Here is a 22,804-nt window from a genome sequence, read left to right as displayed (position 1 = left end):
CTATGTTAACTCATACTGTCTTATACAGTTACATGACAGTGTTATAAAGCAAATCCTTAAAGAATAAGTTGTTCTTTCTATTTATATGGTCTTTTTGTCTTTTAGGTTTTTACTTGGCTCCCCTTTACTACTCTCTACCCAGGTAACCCTTGTTAACTTACTAATGTATATCTTTGAATATTTTTCTCCATGTTCACAAAATCATATGATTCTTATACACACACACATATACACATAAATATACATACACAGTATATACACATCAATCCACAGGTTTTTAAACACAATTTTTCGTGTTATAAAAATTAAGGTCATAGTACATACCCTTTTCTGCACTTGCTTTTTTTATTCAATAACACCTTGTAAAAATCCCTTCAAGCAATACATCCAGAAACTCTTTCCTTTCCTAGTCTGATGGATGCAACTTCTCCTCACTGTTAATTTGTATTCACTGTTAATTTGTATCTCCCTAATTACTGGAGAGTTTAGGCATATTTTAAAAGTTTGCTAGCTATGTGAATTGTCTTTCAATTTCCTCCTCATATCCTTTGCCTACTTTTTCCTGATGGCTTATTAACTTTGCTTGTTCCTTTATAAGAACTTTTTGAATATTAAGATATTTAACCCTCAGTCTGTTCTGTACACTGCAAATATTTTTTCCCAAATCTACTTTTTTGTTGTGGCCTATTGACTCTATTTAGGAAATCTTTATTACACTAAAAATGCTCACTTGAATACAGCTAAATTTGACTATTTTTTTCAACATCTGGGATTTCAGTTTTTATAAAGATGATCTCGTTTATCCATAGATGGTTAATGTAAGCTCCTAGATTTCCTCAAAAAAATGTTATGACTTTAATATTTTTACCTGTAAATCTTTAATCAATATGGAATTTACTTCTGAATGTGCTATAAGACAGGAGTCCAATTTAACTTTCTTCCAGATTGATAGCCAGTTGTATGAGTACCATTAGTAACTGATGAATTGAAATAACCCCTTATATCTAAAATGTGCAAATGTCATGATTTACTTATCAATTGTCACGATTTACTGATCTATTTGTCTAGTCTAGGCCCAAGTCATATTAAATAATGGCTTTATAATATGTTCTGATATGTTCTGGTAAGACAGTTCCTCCCTTGCATTACATATGTTTCTTTGTTTTTTCCAGGCATTTCTTTTCTAAGTGGTGGTATTAGAAGCCATAATGAACGTAACTGTATTTTCATTGTCACCCTTGCATTTCCCAGCTTTTGCATCACACATTTAGCTCTCCTATTATTTGCCATATTTAGGTTTATTAATGTTGTACCTCTTTCAAAATGGTGATTTTTCATTACATAAGGTCCCTCTTTATTCTATTTACTGTTTTTCCCATTAAACCCTACCTTATGTAATATTAATATTGTCATTCTTGCTTTCCTTTTGTTTACAGTTGTTAACATTCTCCACTAACACCTTTATTTTAAATTGAAAACAAATCTTCATCTTTCCCTTCTTGATATCTTTATTCTAGTTCATTTACTCTTTAAGGTATTTTCTAAAATAACACATTACTAGGCTTTAATCAAAATCTACAGGTCTCAAAAACAAACAACCCAATCCAAAAATGGGCAGAAGACCTAAATAGACATTTCTCCAAAGAAGATATACAGAATGCCAACAAACACATGAAAGAATGCTCAACATCATTAATCATTAGAGAAATGCAAATCAAAACTACAATGAGATATCATCTCACACCAGTCAGAATGGCCATCATCAAAAAATCTAGAAACAATAAATGCTGGAGAGGGTGTGGAGAAAAGGGGACACTCTTGCACTGCTGGTGGGAATGTGAATTGGTTCAGCCACTATGGAGAACAGTATGGAGGTTCCTTAAAAAACTACAAATAGAATTACCATATGACCCAGCAATCCCACTACTGGGCATATACCCTGAGAAAACCAAAATTCAAAAAGAGTCATGTACCAAAATGTTCATTGCAGCTCTATTTACAATAGCCCGGAGATGGAAACAACCTAAGCGCCCATCATCGGATGAATGGATAAAGAAGATGTGGCACATATATACAATGGAATATTACTCAGCCTTAAAAAGAAATGAAATTGAGCTATTTGTAATGAGATGGATAGACCTAGAGTCTGTCATTCAGAGTGAAGTAAGTCAGAAAGAAAAAGACAAATACCGTATGCTAACACATATATATGGAATTTAAGAAAAAAAAAATGTCATGAAGAACCTAGGGGTAAGACAGGAATAAAGACGCAGACCTACTGGAGAACGGACTTGAGGATATGGGGAGGGGGAAGGGTGAGCTTTGACAGGGCGAGAGAGAGTCATGGACATATACACACTAACAAACGTAGTAAGGTAGATAGCTAGTGGGAAGCAGCCTCAAGGCACAGGATATTAGCCTGGTGCTTTGTGACAGCCTGGAGGGGTGGGATAGGGAGAGTGGGAGGGAGGGAGCCGCAAGAGGGAAGACATATGGGAACATATGTATATGTATAACTGATTCACTTTGTTATAAAGCAGAAACTAACACACCATTGTAAAGCAATTATACCCCAATAAAGATGTTTAAAAAAAAAAAATCTACAGGTCTCTGCTTTCTAATGGAATACAGTCCTCTCATACTGTAATGATTTACGTCATGACATGCTTCACTCCAGCTTACTTTGGTTAAAGCACTGTGGTAGAAGATGAAGCAATCTCTACCTCTCCCACAGAGGTACAGGATATTTGGCACTTTACTAGCACAGTTCACCCATTCACTTCACCATAGCCTCTTGCGGGCCAGGCAGAGGAGGTGGACTCATGAAGGGTTTATGCCATCTTCATCTCCCAAGAGTCCATGTGTCTCGACAGGGCAAGCTTTGTTTAGGACTCTGTGAATTCCAATCTTCAGTCAAGGCACTCTGACACTCACCTCCAGGCTTCACACCCACACATGTCAGAAAAGGCCTTGAAACTACAGGATTTACATGTATTTAACAGTCCATCAGCCACAGCAACCATGTGGCTCTGAAAAGTCACACTGGTGTTAGGGGTGGAGTTACAGGAAAGTAGATTCAGATCATCGCTTCATAATTTAAAGGTTTCCATAATTTTATAACATAAAAGACGTACTACGCCTGTTATTATTCTCATAAAGCACTTCTATATCCTCTACAGCCAAATCTTATATGAATCCTTTCTTTCAACTTACTAAAATTGGGCCAAATTCCCGCTCTATAATAATAGTAACAACAATGATAATAGCAAACACCTGTAAGAACATTCTTTGTGCTAGGTACTTTACATATGTTAAAGAAAACATAATCTTCAACATCTTCAATGATGCTATGAAATAGGTTATAGCATTAGCCTATGAGGTAGGATATGAGATTATATCATATAAATTATGAGGTAGGTTAAATCATTATATTTATTTTATAGATAGAGAAACGGAAGAACAAAAAGGGTAAGCAATGTGCTCAAGGTTATTGATCTAGTTACTGGTGAAGCTGGAGTCTGAACTCAGTCAGTTTGGGTCCAGAGTCAGTGTTCTTAACAAATATGCTATACTGCCAAATAGAAACTTCCACCTAAGGACGTCCACTCTCGCCACTATTATTCAATGCAGTCTTGGAACTCCTAGCCACGGCAATCAGAGAAGGAAAAGAAATAAAAGGAATCCAAATTGGAAAAGAAGAATTAAAAATGTCACTGTTTGCAGATGACATGATACTATAGATAGAAAATCCTAAAGATGTCACCAGAAAACTACTAGAGCTAATAGATGAATTTGGTAAAGTTGCAGGATACAAAATTAATGCACAGAAAACTCTTGCATTCCTATACACTAATGAAGAAAAATCTGAAAGAGAAATTAAGGAAAAACTCCCATTTACCATTGCAACAACAAAAAAATAAAATACCCAGGAATAAACCTATCTAAGGAGGTAAAGGACATGTACTCAGAAAACTATAGGATACTGATGAAAGAAAGCAAAGATGACACAAACAGATGGAGAGATATACCATGTTCTTAGATTGGAAGAATCAACAGTGTGAAAATGACTATACCACCCAAAGCAATCTACAGATTCAATGCAATCCCTATCAAATTACCAACAGCATTTTTCACCGAACTAGAACAAAAGATTTTACAATTTGTATGGAAACACAAAAGACCCCAAATAGCCAAAGCAATCTTGAGAAAAAAGAACGGAGCTGGAGGAATCAGGCTCCCTGACTTCAGGCTATACTGAAGCCAGAAGCTACACAAAGCTATACAAAGCCAAAGTAATCAAAACAGTATGTTACTGGCACAAAAACAGAAATATAGATCAATGGAACAGGATAGAAAGCCCAGAGATAAACCCACGCACCTATGGTCTCCTAATCTATGACAAAGGAGGCAAGAATATACAATGGAGAAAAGACAGTCTCTTCAATAAGTGGTGCTGGGAAACTGGACAGTTACATGTAAAAGAATAAAACTAGAACACTCCCTAACACCACACACAAAAATAAACTCAAAATGAAATAAAGACCTAAATATAAGACCAGACACTATAAAACGCTCACAGGAAAACAGGGAAGAACATTCTTTGACATAAATCACAGCAAGATCTTTTTTCACCTACCTCCTAGAGTAATGAAAATAAAAACAAAAATAAACAAATGGGACCTAATGAAACTTAAAAGCTTTTGCACAGCAAAGAAAACCATAAACGAGATGAAAAGACAACCTTCAGAATGGGAGACAATATTTGCAAATGAAGCAGCTGACAAGGGATTAATCTCCAAAGCATACAAACAACTCATGCAGCTCAATATGAAAAAAACAAACAACCCAATCAAAAAATGGGCAGAAGACCTAAATAGACATTTCTCCAAAGAAGACGTACAGGTAGCCAAGAGGCACATGAAAAAATGCTCAACATCACTAATTATTAGAGAAACGCAGATCAAAACTACAATGAGGTATCACCTCACACCGGTCAGAATGGCCATCATCAAAAAATCTACATACAATACAGGCTGTAGAGGGAGTGGAGAAAAGGGAAGGAACCCTCTTGCACTGTTGGTGGGAATGTAAATTAATACAACCACTGTGGAAAACAGTATGGAGGTTCCTTAAAAAACCAAAACTAGAACAACCATATGACCCAGCAATCCCACTACTGGGCATATACCCTGAGAAAACCATAATTCAAAAAGACACATGCACCTGAATGTTCATTGCAACACTATTTACAAAAGCCAGGTCATGGAAACAACCTAAATGTCCATTGATAGATGAATGGATAAAGAAGATGTGGTACATATATATACAATGGAATATTACTCAGTCATAAAAAGGAACAAAACTGGGTCATTTGGAGAGATGTGGATGGACCTAGAGTCTGTCATACAGAGTGAATTAAGTCAGAAAGAGAAAACACAAATATCGTATATTAACTCATACATGTGGAATCTAGAAAATGGTACAGATGAACCTATTTGCAGGGCAGGAATAGAGACGCAGATGTAGAGAATGGACGTGTGGACATGGTGGGGGGAAGAGGGGGATGGATGAACTGGGAGATTGGGATTGACATATAAACACTACTATGTGTAAAACAGATAACTAGTGGGAACCTGCTGTATGGTGCAGGGAGCTCTGTGGTGACCTAGATGGGTGGGATTGGGGGTGGGGTGGGAGGGAGGTCCAAGAGAGGGAATATACGCATACATATAGCTGATTCATACAGCAGAAACTAAGACAACATTGTAAAGTGACTATACCCCAATGAGGAAAAAAAAAAAAGAAACTTCCACCTAAATTACGATTCAGATCTATGTATCTATCTATAACTATATAGCAAGGCGCTGTCATTTCAAGTTAAGTTGGTGGTGAGAAAACATAACAAAACCCAGAGTACTGAAGGACAGTTTGCATATTGAACATTATCACCTGCCAGACTCTTTCTTCAGGTTTTGGAATACACTCAGGCTTGTGCACTTCCATTCCCAGCCCACGTCAAAAGACTGATGGATCGTACTCTGGAGAAATTGGCTCAAGAAAGAGCACCCTCAGATTCTGATATCTGGGGACTGCCCAAGGAAAAAGCCAGCTCACTGCCTAAACATAATATAGTAAGTTTGCCAGACTATAAGCCCACCTAAACATACCTACCTACCTGTCTACTTTTTGGTGTCTTACTTTTTTAAAAAATTGAGATATAATTGACATACAACATTACAGTCAACCCCCATATCTGTGGTTTCCACAGTACAGGATTCAATCAACCAGAATGAAAATATTAAAAAAAAATTTCCGAAAAGTAAAACTTAAATTTGCTGTGCACCGGCAATTATTTACATAGCATTTATATTGTATTAGTAAGTAATCTAGACATGATTTGAAGTATACAGGAGGAGGGGCTTCCCTGGAGGCACAGTGGTTGAGAGTCCGCCTGCCGATGCAGGGGACATGGGATCGTGCCCCGGTCTGGGAAGATCCCACATGCTGCGGAGCAGCTGGGCCCATGAGCCATGGCCGCTGAGCCTGCGGGTCCGGAGTCTGTGCTCCCCAACGGGAGAGGCCACAACAGTGAGAAGCCCGTGTACCGCCAAAAAAAAAAAAAAAAGTATACAGGAGGATGTGCATAGGTTATATACAAACACTGTATCATTTTATATAAGGGACTTGAACATCCACGGATTTTGGTATCCACAGGGGGTCTTGGATCCAAAACCCAGTGGATACTGAGGGACAATTGTGTATTAGTTTCAGGTGTAAACATAATAATTCAGTATTTGCATATATTTTGAAATAATCACCACAATAAGTCAAGTTGATATCACCACATATATACAATTACAATTTTTTTTCTTGTGATGAGAACTTTTAAGATCTATTCTCTTATCAACTTTCAAATATATAATACTGTATTATTAACTACTGTCACCATGCTGTATATTACATCCCCATGATTCATTTCTTTTATAGCTGGATGTATGCACCTTTTGACCACCTTCATCTATTTCACCCAGCCCTCCCCACTCCCTGCCTCTGGCAACCATCAATCTGTTCTCTGTATCTGTGAATTTGATTTTTAAAAACATGGAATGTTTCATGGATTTGAGTGTGGGTCATGCTAATTTTCTTTGTATATTCCAGTTTTTAGTACATGTGCTGGTGGAGCAGGCACTTTGGTGTCTTATTTTTAAATATCAATGGATAATAGAAAGGATCATCAAGCCTTTGGAAGGAAGACAGACAGGCACAAAGAAAAAAGAAATGTTAGAGAAATCAGAGACAATGCAGATGGCAGAATAAAACCTTAAAAATATTTTAATATATTTTACTAAGAGATGATATAACATTTATACTAAGGTACTATAGAAAAAGAAACATTCAGAGGATAAGAAATAGCTCTTTAAAAAATTTATGATAGCTAAAATAAAATATTCAACAAATGGTTAGTTAGAAGAAAATTTAAAAGAACCCCCAAGAAAGGAGAAAATAAATGAAGAAATGGAAAATGGGAGAGAAAAAACAGGAAAATTAGGGAATCAATCCATTAGATCCAATATCCAGCTAATATTATGTTAAAAGAAAAAATGAAAAAACAGAGAAAAAAAATTATTCCACAGAAAATCCCGAAAATATTGCCAGAAGTGAAGAACATGAATTTCTATATTGAAATGTCCCCAGTAAAATGAGTGAAGATGAATTCTTATTAAATGTGCACATCTGCAACTGTAGAATATTAACTGTGGAGGTCGTGGGTGGATGATCCCACAAGTCTCTGGGACGGGGTCCACGGGGGTGGGGTAACAGGTCAAACACACAAAGCAGGAATTTTGAATGACAAAGGAATTTTTTTTTCTGTAGCTGGAAGCTAGATAATATGAGGAAAATGTCAACGTTTTAAGGAAAAATGATTTAAAACCTAGGATTTCCAACCTAGGATTCATTACTCACCCAAACTATCACCTTTAAGGTAGAATAAAGATATTTCTAAACAATGTCTTAAAAAAATGTACCTTCCATGTGTACTCAGGAAGCTGAGGGAGAATGGTATCCGTTAAAATGGGAGCGGGGAGGTGGAGACAACAAATCACAACAAGGAAAGAACAATGGTTCGAATTCTTAGTCTTATTGGCATATTCTTACTTTGAAAGAAACACCAAATTAAAAAATATAAAGAGGTAGTTTAAAGCAATTCTATTCATTTCACTCTGACCTTATTCAACAGAGCATATACAAATCAGCAGTCTTTCCCAGAGAACTGGCGTTCCCTGGAGATAATTCCCAGTACCCGTGAATCATCTAAAAAGCAGGGAGGCAGAGGCCTTTTTTTGGAAGATGGGAGAAAATGATTTATGCTTCTTAGGTGTTTGTGGCATTTGAAAGGATCACAAATAATAATTTTATAAATAAATAATAAATATAATTTTAATAACTCAAACAGTAAGTATTTACGGAGGCCAAAGTGTCTTTGAGTTTATGGAACAAAGATGACCATTAAAAACAGCTTTTCCATAGCTGGTAGTTCCATTAAACAGGATATATTCACACTTAAAACACCGGCTGAACATAGCTTATAGACACATATCAACTACACTAATAGTTCTGCTTTCTCTTATATAAAAATACAAGAGTATTTTTAACTTTAAAATATAACTTTTTTTAATCATAATAGAAACAACATTAATTTAATAGCTCCAAAAGACAGCCAATGTAAAAATTTTCTTCTCAAAGGCAGCTAGCTGAATACTGAACTTTAAAAAATATCCTTAGATTTTCTTACGTATGCAGTAATCTCTTTTTAGGAAGCTTTTAGTTAGGTTATATTATAACTTTATATTAAAAGCAGAAAAAAAGCAACAAAAATCTCAGAGCCTTCAGTACTAAAAAGACAACTTAAAGCATCTATGAACAACTTGATTCCTTATGAAATACTATCAGAATCAAAGGAACTGAAATTTACATATTCAGATTTCACTATTTCAAGTCTCTAGCATTTATTTTCATAGCACATAATGCTACTAAAATAACAAATGAAAAAACTACAACCACAGACTTTTCTCTAAGGTTAACAAAAAAGTTCAAGAAAGCAGTCAAATAATCATTCAACTGTTGAAAAGTTTAGAAAAATGCAAAACAAAACCCAAAAAACCCTAGCACTTAAAAATTAGAACATCTTTCATCAGAATCTCAAGTTAGCAGTTAAAATCAATTAGTTCTGAACCCACTGTGAGCAAAGAAATTAGTTTTATTAGCATTTTGGAGAACAAGAAACAGAAGCTCAAAGACACTAATTTTTTTCTGAACAAACAGTATTAGCCATGGATCTGTGACTAGAACTGAGATCTCAATTTTTGATGTCCTCAGATCAGTAGACTATTTCTGAGTGTAACAGATTCCAATCATACAGAGTAGATTTTTCAGCTATAAACCATAATATGATTTTATGTGCTGTAGACACTGTATCTTTAATAGATTACAAATGACAATTTTCAAGTTCCTTAAGGGAATATCCAACAAGGACTAGAAAACAACAACAAAAAATTCTAGAATGAACATCTGCATTAAGACAGCAATTAAAGACAAAGTTACAGAATATATTTAACAAGTAGCTCAGACCTTCAAAGGTAACTGAAAATTTTTGTTCCATAAGACTCCAGGAAAAACATCTATAACGATTTCTCAAGTATTTCTCAGTAAGAAATGATTTTTCTATATAATTTTTACCCAACTTCGCTATTTTTTTTTCTGCTTTAAGATGAAAAGAACATTTCTGACTTTGGGATTAACTAAACTTGACTATTACTGTTTTTGAGAAAAGGCAAAGACAAAAATGATCTTTCAGTATATGTTCAAAACACATGTTCAATCTTTTGAATATGATTTTTTTAATAAACAATGTCCAGCAAACCAGATTTTAAACCTATGATTATAGTTTGTTTAGCATTTATAAAATATATATTCTAGACGATATCATAAATCATAAACAAACTCTAATGTGGAATAACTTTTGAAGCTTATAGACAAAGCTAGATGTATTTAGCAGTTTACCTTGTTTCTGATTGTTTTATACTAGATTGTAATTGCTGTAAGCGCCTATCTGATGCTTCCTCTCTTCCTTGGGCAGACACCATATCCTCCTCCTAGAAAATAAAGAAACTGGATGCTTACTTTTAGTTTGTAAAAATTCAATACATCATTAAATAGCATAAAGAAAACAGCTCACTCTGTAAAGTTATTATATTGCTAGAATTTCTTATTTAAGTTTAAAGCAATATCACTTTGGAAACAAACCATGCATATTAAAAAAGGGGGAGGAGAACCTCACTATCAATTCTGTATTAGTAAAACAATAATCAAAACAGCCACTGCATATGGATTTCTATCAATATTCCAACTATTTCTATAGCGCAAGTCTAAAAAAATGCAGGGATTTGTTGCAGATAATCTGCCCTCAGAATATGTTCTCTTAGCTAGGTTATGCTGCATTCCGTTATACTCATAGGATATTTCTACTTTAAATAGTGACGCTTTAAAATAAATTAATAGGTTTTATTTGTATCATCTCAAAAAAACCTTGCTACAGTGGATTTATTACCATGAAACATCCTAGGTTTTAGTGCCTTTGTTGTCATATAGTATATGTGCATACTTTATAAATCCAGTCAAGTCTTTTAAGGTATTGACAAGAGAAAAGAAAACATAAATTATGTACATGTATTATTTCATATTTACAACTCCTGTTGCTCTTAATTTCTTCCTATATCTGAGTTGTCACCTGGTGTCATTTCCTTTCAGTCTAAAGAATTTCCTTCAACAGTTTTTGAAGGACAGCTCTACTAAGCGACAAAATTTCCCAGTTTTTCTTTACCTGAAAATGCCTTTATTTTGCCCTCATTTTTGAAGTACAGTTCCACTGGACATACAATTATTTATTTATTTATCTATCTATGTATCTATCTATCTTTGGCTGCGTTGGATCTTTGTTGCTGCACGCAGGCTTTCTCCAGTTGCAGTGAGCAGGGGCTACTCTTTGTTGCAGTGCATGGGCTTCTCATTGTGGTGGCTTCTCTTGTTGTGGAGCACAGGCTCTAGGCACGTGGGCTTCAGCAGTTGCAGAGCATGGGCTCAGTGGTTGTGGCTCTCAGGCCCTGGAGCATGCAGGCATCAGCAGTGGTGGCGTGTGGGCTCAGTAGTTGTGGTGCGAGGGCTCCAGGGCGTGGGCTCAATAGTTGTGGCTCGGGCTCTAGAGCACAGGCTCAGTAGTTGTGGCACACGGGCTGAGCTGCTCTGCAGCATGTGGGATCTTCCTGGACCAAAGATTGAACCCGTGTCCGCTCCACTGGCAGGCGGGTTCTTGACCACTGTGCCACCAGGGAAGTCCCTGGACACAGAATTCTTAATGAGCATTTTTTTCCGTCAGTACTTCAAATATATTGCTTCAGTGTTTTCTGCTTCCACAATTTTTTGATGAGAGGTCAGCCTTTATTCTTATCTCTGTTCCCTGTTCATATCATTTTTCTGTTGGTGCTTTCAAGTTTTCTCTTTATAATTGGCTGTCAGTGTTGTCATAATGTGTTTAAAGTGATTTTCTTTGTGTTTATTGTACTAAGGGTTCACTGAGTTTCTTGGATTTGCTAACGTTTTCCACCAAATTTTGGAAGTTTTCAGTCATTATTTCTTTAAACATCTTTTCCGCCCCCTTCTCCTGCAATTCCAATTACACTTCGATCGGCTTGCTTCATATTGTCCCACAGATTTCTGAGGTCCTGTTCATTTTTCTTTCATCTTTTAAACTCTATTCTTTGAACAGGAAAATTTCTATTGATCTGTTTTAAAGTTCATTGATTATTTCTTCTGCTCATTCCAATTAATTTTTGAGCCCATCTAATGAAATTTTTATTTGGGTTGCTACTTTTAAACTCTAGAATTTCTATTTTTAAAATTATTTTCTAGTTCTCAATTAAACATTCTCTATCCATTCCTTCACTAAAATCTTATTTTACTCTAATTTAAAAATAGATTTTCTTTAATTCCGTGAACATGTTTATAATAGCTTATTTGAAGCCTTTCTTTGCCCGCTAAATCCAACAGCTAAATCCAAACTCAGTGAAAATGAGTTTCTATCAACTTCTTCTTCCTCCCCCTCCCCCACCAATCATACTTTAGTGTCTAGTAAGTTTTGATTGAAAACTGGAAATAAAGATAACGAATCACAGTTTCTCTGGATTCTGTTTTGTTTTTTCGAAGATTATTAGCTTTTTTTGTTCAGTTAGGCAATTATCTTACCTAGACTCAAACTCTGAAGTGTGTCCCCTACAGTGTACAGCAGTTGGCATCTGTGATGAGTTCTTATTTCTTTCCACTGTTGCTCTTCTAACTAGGCTCCCAGGGAACTCACTGTGCCTGCATAATTTGAGGATCCGTCAAGATTTGGGCAGAGGTAGGGCTCATCCTCTTTGTGGCTTTGTTGCTCTTATAGATTCCCCTGTAATTTCCAGCTTTAATAATTAGATCCATCTAAACCTAAAGCCTGACCTTTCCTTGACACCCTCTTGAAACTTCCCCATTACATGTAAAAAGAACCAGTCTTTTATGCCAATAACACAAAATGTAGTATTAAACAAAATGTAGTATTAAATACTCCTTTTCCATCTACATATAACCAACTAACTAAACTTGATCTTACATTAACATGCATTTCAGTAATGATGTGTTTAGGGATGATTATGATATTGTGATGTTTATTGACTTAGGGTACAGTGAATAGAAATAAAGTTATTTCCAATGTTACAATTTAGCTTTCTAATTTCATATTTTGAGGACAATAAAATGATTAATTAATTTTATAGCAATCCTCTTTAACACCTAATCCAAAACAGATCAACAATAAAATACATAGAAAACAAAGCTACAGACATCTGCATCCAGTTGTCTTAGAAAAAGGAAGATACCTTCTTTTGCATCTGTCCTTGAAGATCTTCCGTCACTTTAGTTAACTCTTCCACTTTTGCTGCTGCAACTCTCAGATCTAACTTGGCTTGCCTAAAGTACAAAGTAAATCAACAAACACTGTTTTCATAGACCATACAAATTTTTTAAATTAGAACTCTAAATTTAGCAAAATCAGTACTAACCACGATACACCTAAAAATGAATGTAAGGGATAAATACTGAAAGATCCCTTTATGTCGAAGAAGAAAAAATATAGCTGCAGGGATGAGTACAAAGTGGGAATCATTAATACTTTATTTGGATAAATTATGCTTTATACTCAAATAATTCAATAGATTTCATGAAGAACTTTATCATCTTGATAAATTACCTAACAAGAATGTCAGTGCATTAAGTAGAATATAGTTATGTCTATAATTTCCTGAACAGAGTTAGTGAAATATCGCTGATTGGCCTTTCTATGAAAATGAACCTAAGTTTCAACACCTTGATCATTCCTTAAACACCAGAAGTATGTATTATATAATCACTTAACATAATGAACTGAAACATTTGTCACAAGATGGTCTAATATTTACTTTCTTCTGAGACTGAAGCTGCAAAGGACAAAAAGGACAAGTTTTTGAATGTTCTAATACTATCAAATAAGTTTCAATATCTTATTGACTCCCCATAGAAAAAGATTTTAGAATAAAAAAATAAGACTTTCTGAAACAGAAAAAAAGAGTTTTAATATTATACCAATTAAATACTACGTGTAAATACAGAACATGTGGATTACGGGAAAAAAACATACAGTTTTAGGAAGGAAGGTACTTTTAGTGTAGGAACTGCCCATACTTGTTTCCTAATTATATTTTATGTATGTATTATAAATATAAATCATATTAGTGCTGTTGAACCTAAAGAAATTATTTGATGCAAAACTCACAGCAAATGTTACTTCACTACTTTTGACTCTAACAATATTTATAATTCCATAATTGGTTAGCATAAAAACAACAGGAAATAAAAATCTAATAGCTAAAATGTATCAGGTAGTTATTAGGTTCCAGGAACTGTCCTAAATGCTTTGTAGACATCGTTTCACTTAACATAATACCTGTAAGTAAGTACTATTATTATATCAAACTGAAGTCAAGAGTGTGAGGGTGACAGGTTTGCCAACTTGCCCAAGGATTCACAAACAAGAATGAAATTGGTATTTAAACCAAATCCTCTATGATATACTGTCTACCAGAAAAAGTGATACCAATAATATTTCATAAGATTAAGCACTTAAGAATATGCTTTGCTTTAAATGAATCCAATTTATAAAAATCTGAGTTTATTAGACATTAATTTTTTCTACTTGCAAAATGATTCACCAAATGACAAAACAAAAACAAAAACAACTTCAAAACCACCTTACACGAATGCATGTAAAATCTAAGCTTAGAGACAATTTCAGGAGTGCATCTACTACATGAATCAATCAACAAATCTACCAGTTATAAAATTCCATATATTCTAAAAAGAAAAATTTAAGGAGTAAGATTTTATATAGTAATGACAAAACTGAGCAACTTCTGAATAAGCATAGCACCCACTCTGACTTGGCTTTCTTGCCTTGAGAAAGAGGATAATAATGCTTATTCTACTTATGTCATGGGGTTGCTGAAAACCTCAAAATAGATAATGTACATTAAAGAGCACTGTTAGGTGTAAACAAGTGTAGGATCAGAGCATGATTAAAGAAAAAAATTGTTAGAGCCACAGTGGGAATGAGGTGCAATATGGGAGAATCCTAGGGTCAGGAACCCAGTTCTGTCACTAACCAGTGATATAGCTTAATGCAATTGACTTGACCACAAGACTGTCTCAGTGGTCTCATCTCAAACAACAGGGAAGTGGAGAAGATAATCTGCCCAAACAAAAACTCTATAGTAGATGGTTTTCTGATTTCTATCTAATCTGCCTAACGATTCTACTTCTAAATTGTCCCTCAGTTGTGTAATCCATTTCCACTTCCATGGCCCAACCACTGGCCTCATCATTATTTCCCAGGATTATTCCAATAGATTCCAAACTGATCTCTTTACTGCTGGTATCCTCTTTAATTCATCCTCTATAATGCATCCTATCTGCAAAAAAAAAAAAAAAGTTATCTGATGATAAAAAAATTCTATTTTTAAAAAAAATTTATTTATTTTTTGGCTGCGATGGGACTTCGCTGCTACACGTGGGCTTTCTCTAGTTGCGGTGAATGGAGGCTACTCTTCGTTGCAGTGCGCGGGCTTCTCATTGCGGTGGCTTCTCTTGTTGCGGAGCATGGGCTCTAGGCGCATGGGCTCCGTAGTTGTGGCTCACGGGCTCTAGAGCGCAGGCTGAGCAGCTGTAGCTCATGGGCTTAGTTGCTCCACAGCATGTGGGATCTTCTTGGACAAGGGCTCAAACCTGTGTCCCCTGCATTGGAAGGTGGATTCTTAACCACTGTGCCACCAGGGGAGCCCACTGGTGATAAAAATTCTTGTTTATTAATGATTTCTGGATTCCCCACTTCTTTGGGAATATAATCAACACTCCTCAGTGTGGCATACAGTTAGTCATCATCTGGCTTCAAAGAGTCTCATCTCTTGCTAATTCCCCTCATGTAATTTATATTCCTGGTATAAGAGACGACTAACTCCCTGTTTCTGAAACACAGCCTTGCCTATTTTTTTCACATGTTTGACTTGACTAGCCTCCTTCTGCTTTTTCTGATAAATTCCTCAACAATCTTAAAGACTAACCTCAAAAATCTCATTTGAAGTCTTCTCTAACTTCTCTTAGGCAAAAGACCTTATAATACCAGCCCCCGTGATTCATAATACTTTATACATTTTTAACAGATACTCCTCTCATGGAACTGTGAGTTTATAAAAAATAATATGGAATGTAAGATCATTAAAGGCAAAGATCACATTTTATTAAATTTTAAATCCTCAGGGATAGCACAGTACGTGGCATATAGTAGACAAGTAAATACATCATAAGTGAATGAAAGAAAGCACAAGAGGAAAAGAGAGAGACAGAAGAGTCATGGGTATAACTATGTCTTCATACTTTACTTAGATCTTACATATCCAATTTTTTATTCATGTGCGGAAATCCTAAAATAATAATTTTGTGAACAATTCTTCAAAATATATCTTGTTTGAAACAGAATCTTTCATTTGAAACAGAATCTCTCTCCTACATAAGAAATAAGAAATTCAGGCACTGGTCTTAAGACTTGTTTTTTATAAGTTATTAAAAAGAAAAATATTCTGAAAGCACTTAAGTTATTATATTACATTCCCTAAAACACACAAAGAACTATGTTTTGGGGGAAAATAAGCAGTAGTTTTATATATACTTATTTATTCCTACATTGTTCCACAAGATAGAAAAGAAATAAATAGTTCCTTATATCTACTTCTAGCATGAAATACTGAAACATATTCTCGAATAAAAGCTGTATCCTCGTACACCTGGCTCTACAACCACAGAAGGCCATGTGAACTGAGCCAATCACTTTACTTCTCTAAGGCTCAGAATTGCAGCCATAAACTGGAGATAAAAACAATTTTCCTGTACAGCTTACAGAATTATCATAAAGTTCAAATAAGCTAATGAATATTACATTACTTTATAAACTTTATCATAGTTTTCACAAATGTAAGCTATCATCATAATCTTGCTTCTTTTTAGATTTTGAGTTGTTAGGAATGGTGTGGTATTGCATAAATTTACAGCTGGATTGAGAAAGCTTGGGGGATGCCTGAATATCTATCTGGCCTTGACTCTGGGCCAAAAAATGAAAAGTGAGATTTATGGTGTGCTGCTTAGAGTCTGAATCTTCTCTGGTAATGCTCACACAGGATCTGCTTACTGATGGCTTTCACCTGGTATAACTGGTTAGACAGCCAGGCTGGACTATGTGAACAGAGGGGCAAAAAACCTTCTCTAAGCTTTCCTGAAGCCAAGATTCATTGTACACATCTTGGTGGTTCAACCAGGAGACAAAGAATGTCTTTGTATGCAGAAAGACCATAGAGTACTTGTGTCTGGATGTCCTCCTATGCTTCCCTATGCTCTTTTCCTTACTGCACAACATACTTTGCCTGTAAATAGAAGCCTTATGGGAGTATGCTCTGTGAAGTCTTGTGAGTCATTTCAAATATTCAAACTTGTAAAATTTTTAAAGTTGTCAACAAAAATAATTCTAATTTTATTTTATGAAGGAACTTTAATAACTATATATTTATACTATCTTACGTGGAAATGTTTTAGACATATGTGCGCTTAGGTATATACTGTTATAAAGGTCAAAACCTGTTTTCATTAAAAAAATTTGATAGATAGCCTCATACACCAGAGGGCAGACAGCAGAAGCAAGAAGAACTACAATTCTGCAGCCTGTGGAAGGAAAACCACATTCACCAAAAGACAGACAAAATGAAAAGGCAGAGGACTATGTACCAGATGAAGGAACAAGATAAAACCCCAGAAAAACAACTAAATGAAGTGGAGATAGGCAACCTTCCTGCAAAAGAATTCAGAATAATGATAGTGAAGATGATCCAGGACCTCGGAAAAAGAATGGAGGCAAAGATCGAAAAGATGCAAGAAATGTTTAACAAAGACCTAGAAGAATTAAAGAACAAGCACTTAAAAGAACTAAAAGACAAACAAACAGAGATGAACAATACAATAACTGAAATGAAATGTATACTCGAAGGAATGAATAGCAGAATAACTGAGGCAGAAAAATGGATAAGTGACCTAGAAGACAGATTGGTGGAATTTACTACCACGGAACAGAAAAAAGAAAAAAGAATGAAAAGAAATGAAGACAGCCTAAGAGACCTCTGGGACAACATTAAATGCAAAAACATTCGCATTATAGGGGTCCCAAAAGGAGAAGAGAGAGAGAAAGGACCTGAGAAAATATTTGAACAGATTATAGTTGAAAACTTCCCTAACATGGGAAAGGAAACAGTCACCCAAGCCCAGGAAGCACAGAGAATCCCAGGCAATATAAACCCAAACAGAAACACGCTGAGACACACAGTAATCAAACTGACAAAAATTAAAGACAAAGAAAAATTACTGAAAGCAATAATGGAAAAATGACAAATAACATACAAGGGAACTCCCATAAGGTTAACAGCTGATTTCTCAGCAGAAACTCTACAAGCCAGAAGGGAGTGGCACAATGTATTTAAAGCGATGAAAGGGAAGAACCTATAACCAAGATTACTCTACCCGGCAAGGATCTCTTTTAGATTTGAAGGAGAAATCAAAAGCTTTACAGAGAAGCAAAGGTTTAAGAGAATTCAACCACACCAAACCAGCTCTACAACAAATGCTAAAGGAAATTCTTTAAGTGGGAAACACAAGAGAAGAAAAGACCGTACAAAAACAAACCCATAACAGTTAAGAAAATGGTAATAGGAACATACATATTGAAAATTACCTTAAACATGAATGGATTAAATGCTCCAACCAAAAGACACAGGCTTGCTGAATGGATACGAAAACAAGACCCATATATATGCTGTCTACAAAAGACCCACTTCAGACCTAGGGACACATACAGACTGAAAGTGAGGGGATGGAAAAAGATATTCCATGCTAATGGAAATCAAAAGAAAGCTGGAGTAGCAATACTCATCTCAGATAAAATAGACTTTAAAATAAAGAATGTTACAAGAGACAAGGAAGGACAGTACATAATGATCAGAGGATCAATTCAAGAAGAAGATATAACAATTATAAATATATATGCACCCAACATAGAAGCACCTCAATATATAAGTCCACTGCTAACAGCTATAAAAAAGGAAATTGACAGTAACACAATAAAAGTGGGGGACTTTAACACCTCACTTACACCAGTGGACAGATCATCCAGACAGAAAATTAACTAGAGACACAAGCTTTAAATGACATAATAGAGCAGATAGATTTAATTGACATCTATATGACATTCCATCCAAAAACAGATTACACTTTCTTCTCAACTGCACATGGAACATTCTCCAGGATAGATTACATCTTGGGTCACAAATCAAGCCTCAGTAAATTTAAGAAAACTGAAATCATATCAAGCATCTTTTGTGACCACAACGCTATGAGACTAGAATTACAGGGAAAAAAAGTAAAAAACACAAACACATTGAGGCTAAACAATACGTTCCTGAATAACCAAGAGATCACTGAAGAAATCAAAGAGGAAATCAAAAAATACCTAGAGACAAATAACAAAGAAAACACGACCATCAAAACCTATGGGATACAGCAAAAGGAGTTCTAAAAGGAAAGTTTATAGCAATATAATCCTACCTCAAGAAACAAGAAAAGTCTCAAATAAACAACCTAACCTTACACCTAAAGGAACTAGAGAAAGAAGAACAAACAAAACCCAAAGTTAGTAGAAGGAAAGAAATCATTAAGATCAGAGCAGAAATAAATGAAATAGAAATAAAGTAAACAATAGCGAAGATCAATAAAGTTAAAATCTGTTTTTTTGAGAAGATAAAATCGATAAACCTTTAGTTAGACTCATAAGAAAAAGAGAGAGAGGACTCAAATCAATAAAATTAGAAATGAAAAGGAGAAGTTACAGTGGACACTGCAGAAAACAGATCATCATAAGAGACTACTACAAGCAACTCTATGCCAATAAACTGGACAACCTGGAAGAAATGGACAAATTCTTAGCAAGGTATAATCTTCCAAGACTGAACCAGGAGGAAATAGAAAATATGAACAGACTAATCACTAGTAATGAAATTGAAACTGTGATTAAAAATCTTCCAACAAACAAAAGTCCAGGACCAGATGGCTTCACAGGTGAATTCTATCAAACATTAAGAGAAGAGCTAACACTTATCCTCCTCAAACTCTTCCGAAAAATTGTAGACGAAAGAACACTCCCAAACTCATTCTGAGGCCACCATCACCCTTATACCAAAACCAGACAGAGATATTACAAAAAAAGAAAATTACAGACCAAAAACACTGATGAATATAGATGCAAAAATACTCAACAAAACACTAGCAAACAGAATCCAACAACACATTAAAAGGATCATACACCATGATCAAGTGGGATTTATCCCAGGGATGCAAGGATTCTTCCATATATACAAATCAATCAATGTGATACACCATATTAACAAATTGAAGGATAAAAACCATATGATCATCTCAATAGATGCAGAAAAAGCTTTTGACAAAATTCAACACCCATTTATGATAAAAACTCTCCAGAAAGTGGGCACAGAGGGAAACTACCTCACCATAATAAAGGCCCTATATGACAAATCCACAGCAAGCATCATTCTCAATGGTGAAAAACTGAAAGCATTTCCTCTAAGATCAGGAACAAAACTAGGATGTCCACTCTCACTGCTATTATTCAACATAGTTTTGGAAGTCCTAGCAATCAGAAAAGAAAAAGAAATAAAAGGAATACAAATTGGAAAAGAAGAAGTAAAACTGTCACTCTTTGCAGATGACATGATACGATACAGACAGAATCCTAAAGATGGCAACAGAAAACTACTAGAGCTAATCAATGAATTCTGTAAAGTTGCAGGATACAAAATTAATGCACAGAAATCTCTTGCATTCCTATACACTAAAAACAAAAGATCAGCAAGAGAAATTAAGGAAACAATCCCATTCACCATTGTAACAAAAAGAATAAAATACCTAGGAATAAACCTACCTAAGGAGTTAAAAGACCTGTACTCAGAAAACTGTAAGACACTGATGAAAGAAATCAAAGATGACACAAACAGATGGAGAGACATACCATGTTCTTAATTTGGAAGAAGCAACATTGTGAAAATGACTATACTACCCAAGGCAATCTACAGATTCAACACAATCGCTATCAAATTACAAGTAGCAGTTTTTACAGAACTAGAACAAAATATCTTAAAATTTGTATGGAGACACAAAAGACCCCAAATAGCCAAAGCAGTCTTGAGGGAAAAAAATGGAGCTGGAGGAATCAGACTCCCTGACTTCAGACTATACTACAAAGCTACAGTAATCAAGACAATATGGTACTGGCACAAAAACAGAAATATAGATCAATGGAACAGGACAGAAAGCCCAGAGGTAAACCCACACACCTATGGTCAACTAATGTATGACAAAGGAGGCAAGGATATACAATGGAGAAAAGTCACTCTTTTCAATAGTGGTGCTAGGAAAACTGGACAGCTATATGTAAAAGAATGAAACTAGAACACTCCCTAACATCATACACAAAAATACACTCAAAATGGATTAAAGACCTAAATGTAAGACCAGACAATATAAAACTCTTAGAGGAAAACATAGGAAGAACACTCTTTGACATAAATCAGAGCAAGTTCTTTTCTGATCCACCTCCTAGAGAAATGGAAATAAAAATAAAAATAAACAAATGGGACCTAAAGAAACTTTAAAGCTTTTGCACAGCAAAGGAAACTACAAACAAGACGAAAAGACAACCCTCAGTATGGGAGTAAATATTTGCAAACGAATCAACAGACAAAGCATTAATCTCCAAAACATATAAACAGCTCATGCAGCTCAGTATTAAAAAACAAACAACTCAATCAAAAAATGGGCAGAAGACCTAAATAGACATTTCTCCAAAAAACACATACAGATTGCCAAGAGGCACATGAAAAGCTTCTCAACAGCACTAATTATTAGAGAAATGCAAATCAAAACTACATTGAGGTTATCACCTCACACCAGTTAGAATGGGCATCATCAGAAAATCTACAAACAGCAAATGCTGGAGAGGGTGTGGAGAAAAGGGAACCCTCTTGCAGTGTTGGTGAGAATGTAAATTGATACAGCCACTAGGGAGAACAGTATGGAGGTTCCTTAAAAAACTAAAAATAGAATTACCATATGACCCAGCAATCCCACCACTGGGCATATACCCAGAGAAAACCATAATTCAAAAGGACACATGCACCCCAATGTTCATTGCAGCACTATTTACAGTAGCCAGGTCATGGAAGCAACCTAAATGCCCATCGACAGACAAATGGATAAAGAAGATGTGGTACATATATACAATGGAATATTACTCAGCCATAAAAAGGAACGAAATTGAGTCATTTGTTGAGACGTGGATGGATCTAGAGACTGTCATACAGAGTGAAGTAAGTCAGAAAGAGAAAAACAAATATCGTCTATTAACATATATATGTGGAATCTAGAAAAATGGTACAGATGAACCAGTTTGCAAGGCAGAAATAGAGACACAGATATAGAGCAAAATGTATTGGACACCAAGAGGGGAAAGTGGCCAGGGAGGGGTGGTGGTGCTGGGATAAATTGGGAGATTGGGATTGACATATATACACTAATATGTATAAAGTAGATGACTAATAAGAACCTGCTGTTTAAAAAATAAAATTAAATTTAAAAAACTTGATAAATAATAAGAATACTTATATTCCTACAAAGGAATATTTTAAAAAACACATTTTTCATTTCCAGGTGTGCTTCCATGTCAAAGAATTTAAAATTTCTGAGATTTTTCTTTAATGTAATTTTCATCACTTATAATATTAAAGAGATTTGATCTTTAAAAAGCAAAGATTTGCTCTGTTAAGCAAAGTATAACCAGATATAACATAAAACAGAGGATATAATTAAATGTAGTTTATATAATATATATTTAAATTATAGCATTAACTTGTACAGAAATTAAACTACTTTAATTATTAATACCTTTTTTTTGAGATCTGAGCCCATTTTAAGATAAAGTTTTGTCTGTTTTTGCAGGCTCATATCAAGAGAACTCTAGAAATGT

The 22,804-nt window shown here is 35.1% G+C and overlaps 1 protein-coding gene across 3 annotated transcripts in view; it reads right to left on the bottom strand.

Moving 5' to 3' along the window:
• SCLT1 (sodium channel and clathrin linker 1) overlaps nucleotides 1–22,804 on the bottom strand; it is a 260,510-nt gene that overhangs the window by 117,288 nt on the left and 120,418 nt on the right. For all 3 annotated transcript variants that reach the window (XM_032632761.1, XM_032632760.1, XM_032632762.1), the window contains exons 10-11: nucleotides 12,966–13,056; nucleotides 10,063–10,154 (exon numbers count right to left, since the gene is read on the bottom strand). In XM_032632761.1, the coding sequence (XP_032488652.1) occupies nucleotides 10,063–10,154; nucleotides 12,966–13,056 (183 nt within the window). The remainder of the gene's footprint in view (nucleotides 1–10,062; nucleotides 10,155–12,965; nucleotides 13,057–22,804) is intronic.

The sequence above is a fragment of the Phocoena sinus genome, chromosome 5 (assembly GCF_008692025.1).
Source record: "Phocoena sinus isolate mPhoSin1 chromosome 5, mPhoSin1.pri, whole genome shotgun sequence".
Classification (NCBI taxonomy): Eukaryota; Metazoa; Chordata; class Mammalia; order Artiodactyla; family Phocoenidae; genus Phocoena; species Phocoena sinus.
The sequence above is the reverse complement of the archived record's forward strand: the minus strand, read 5'-3'. Positions and strand labels throughout refer to the sequence as shown.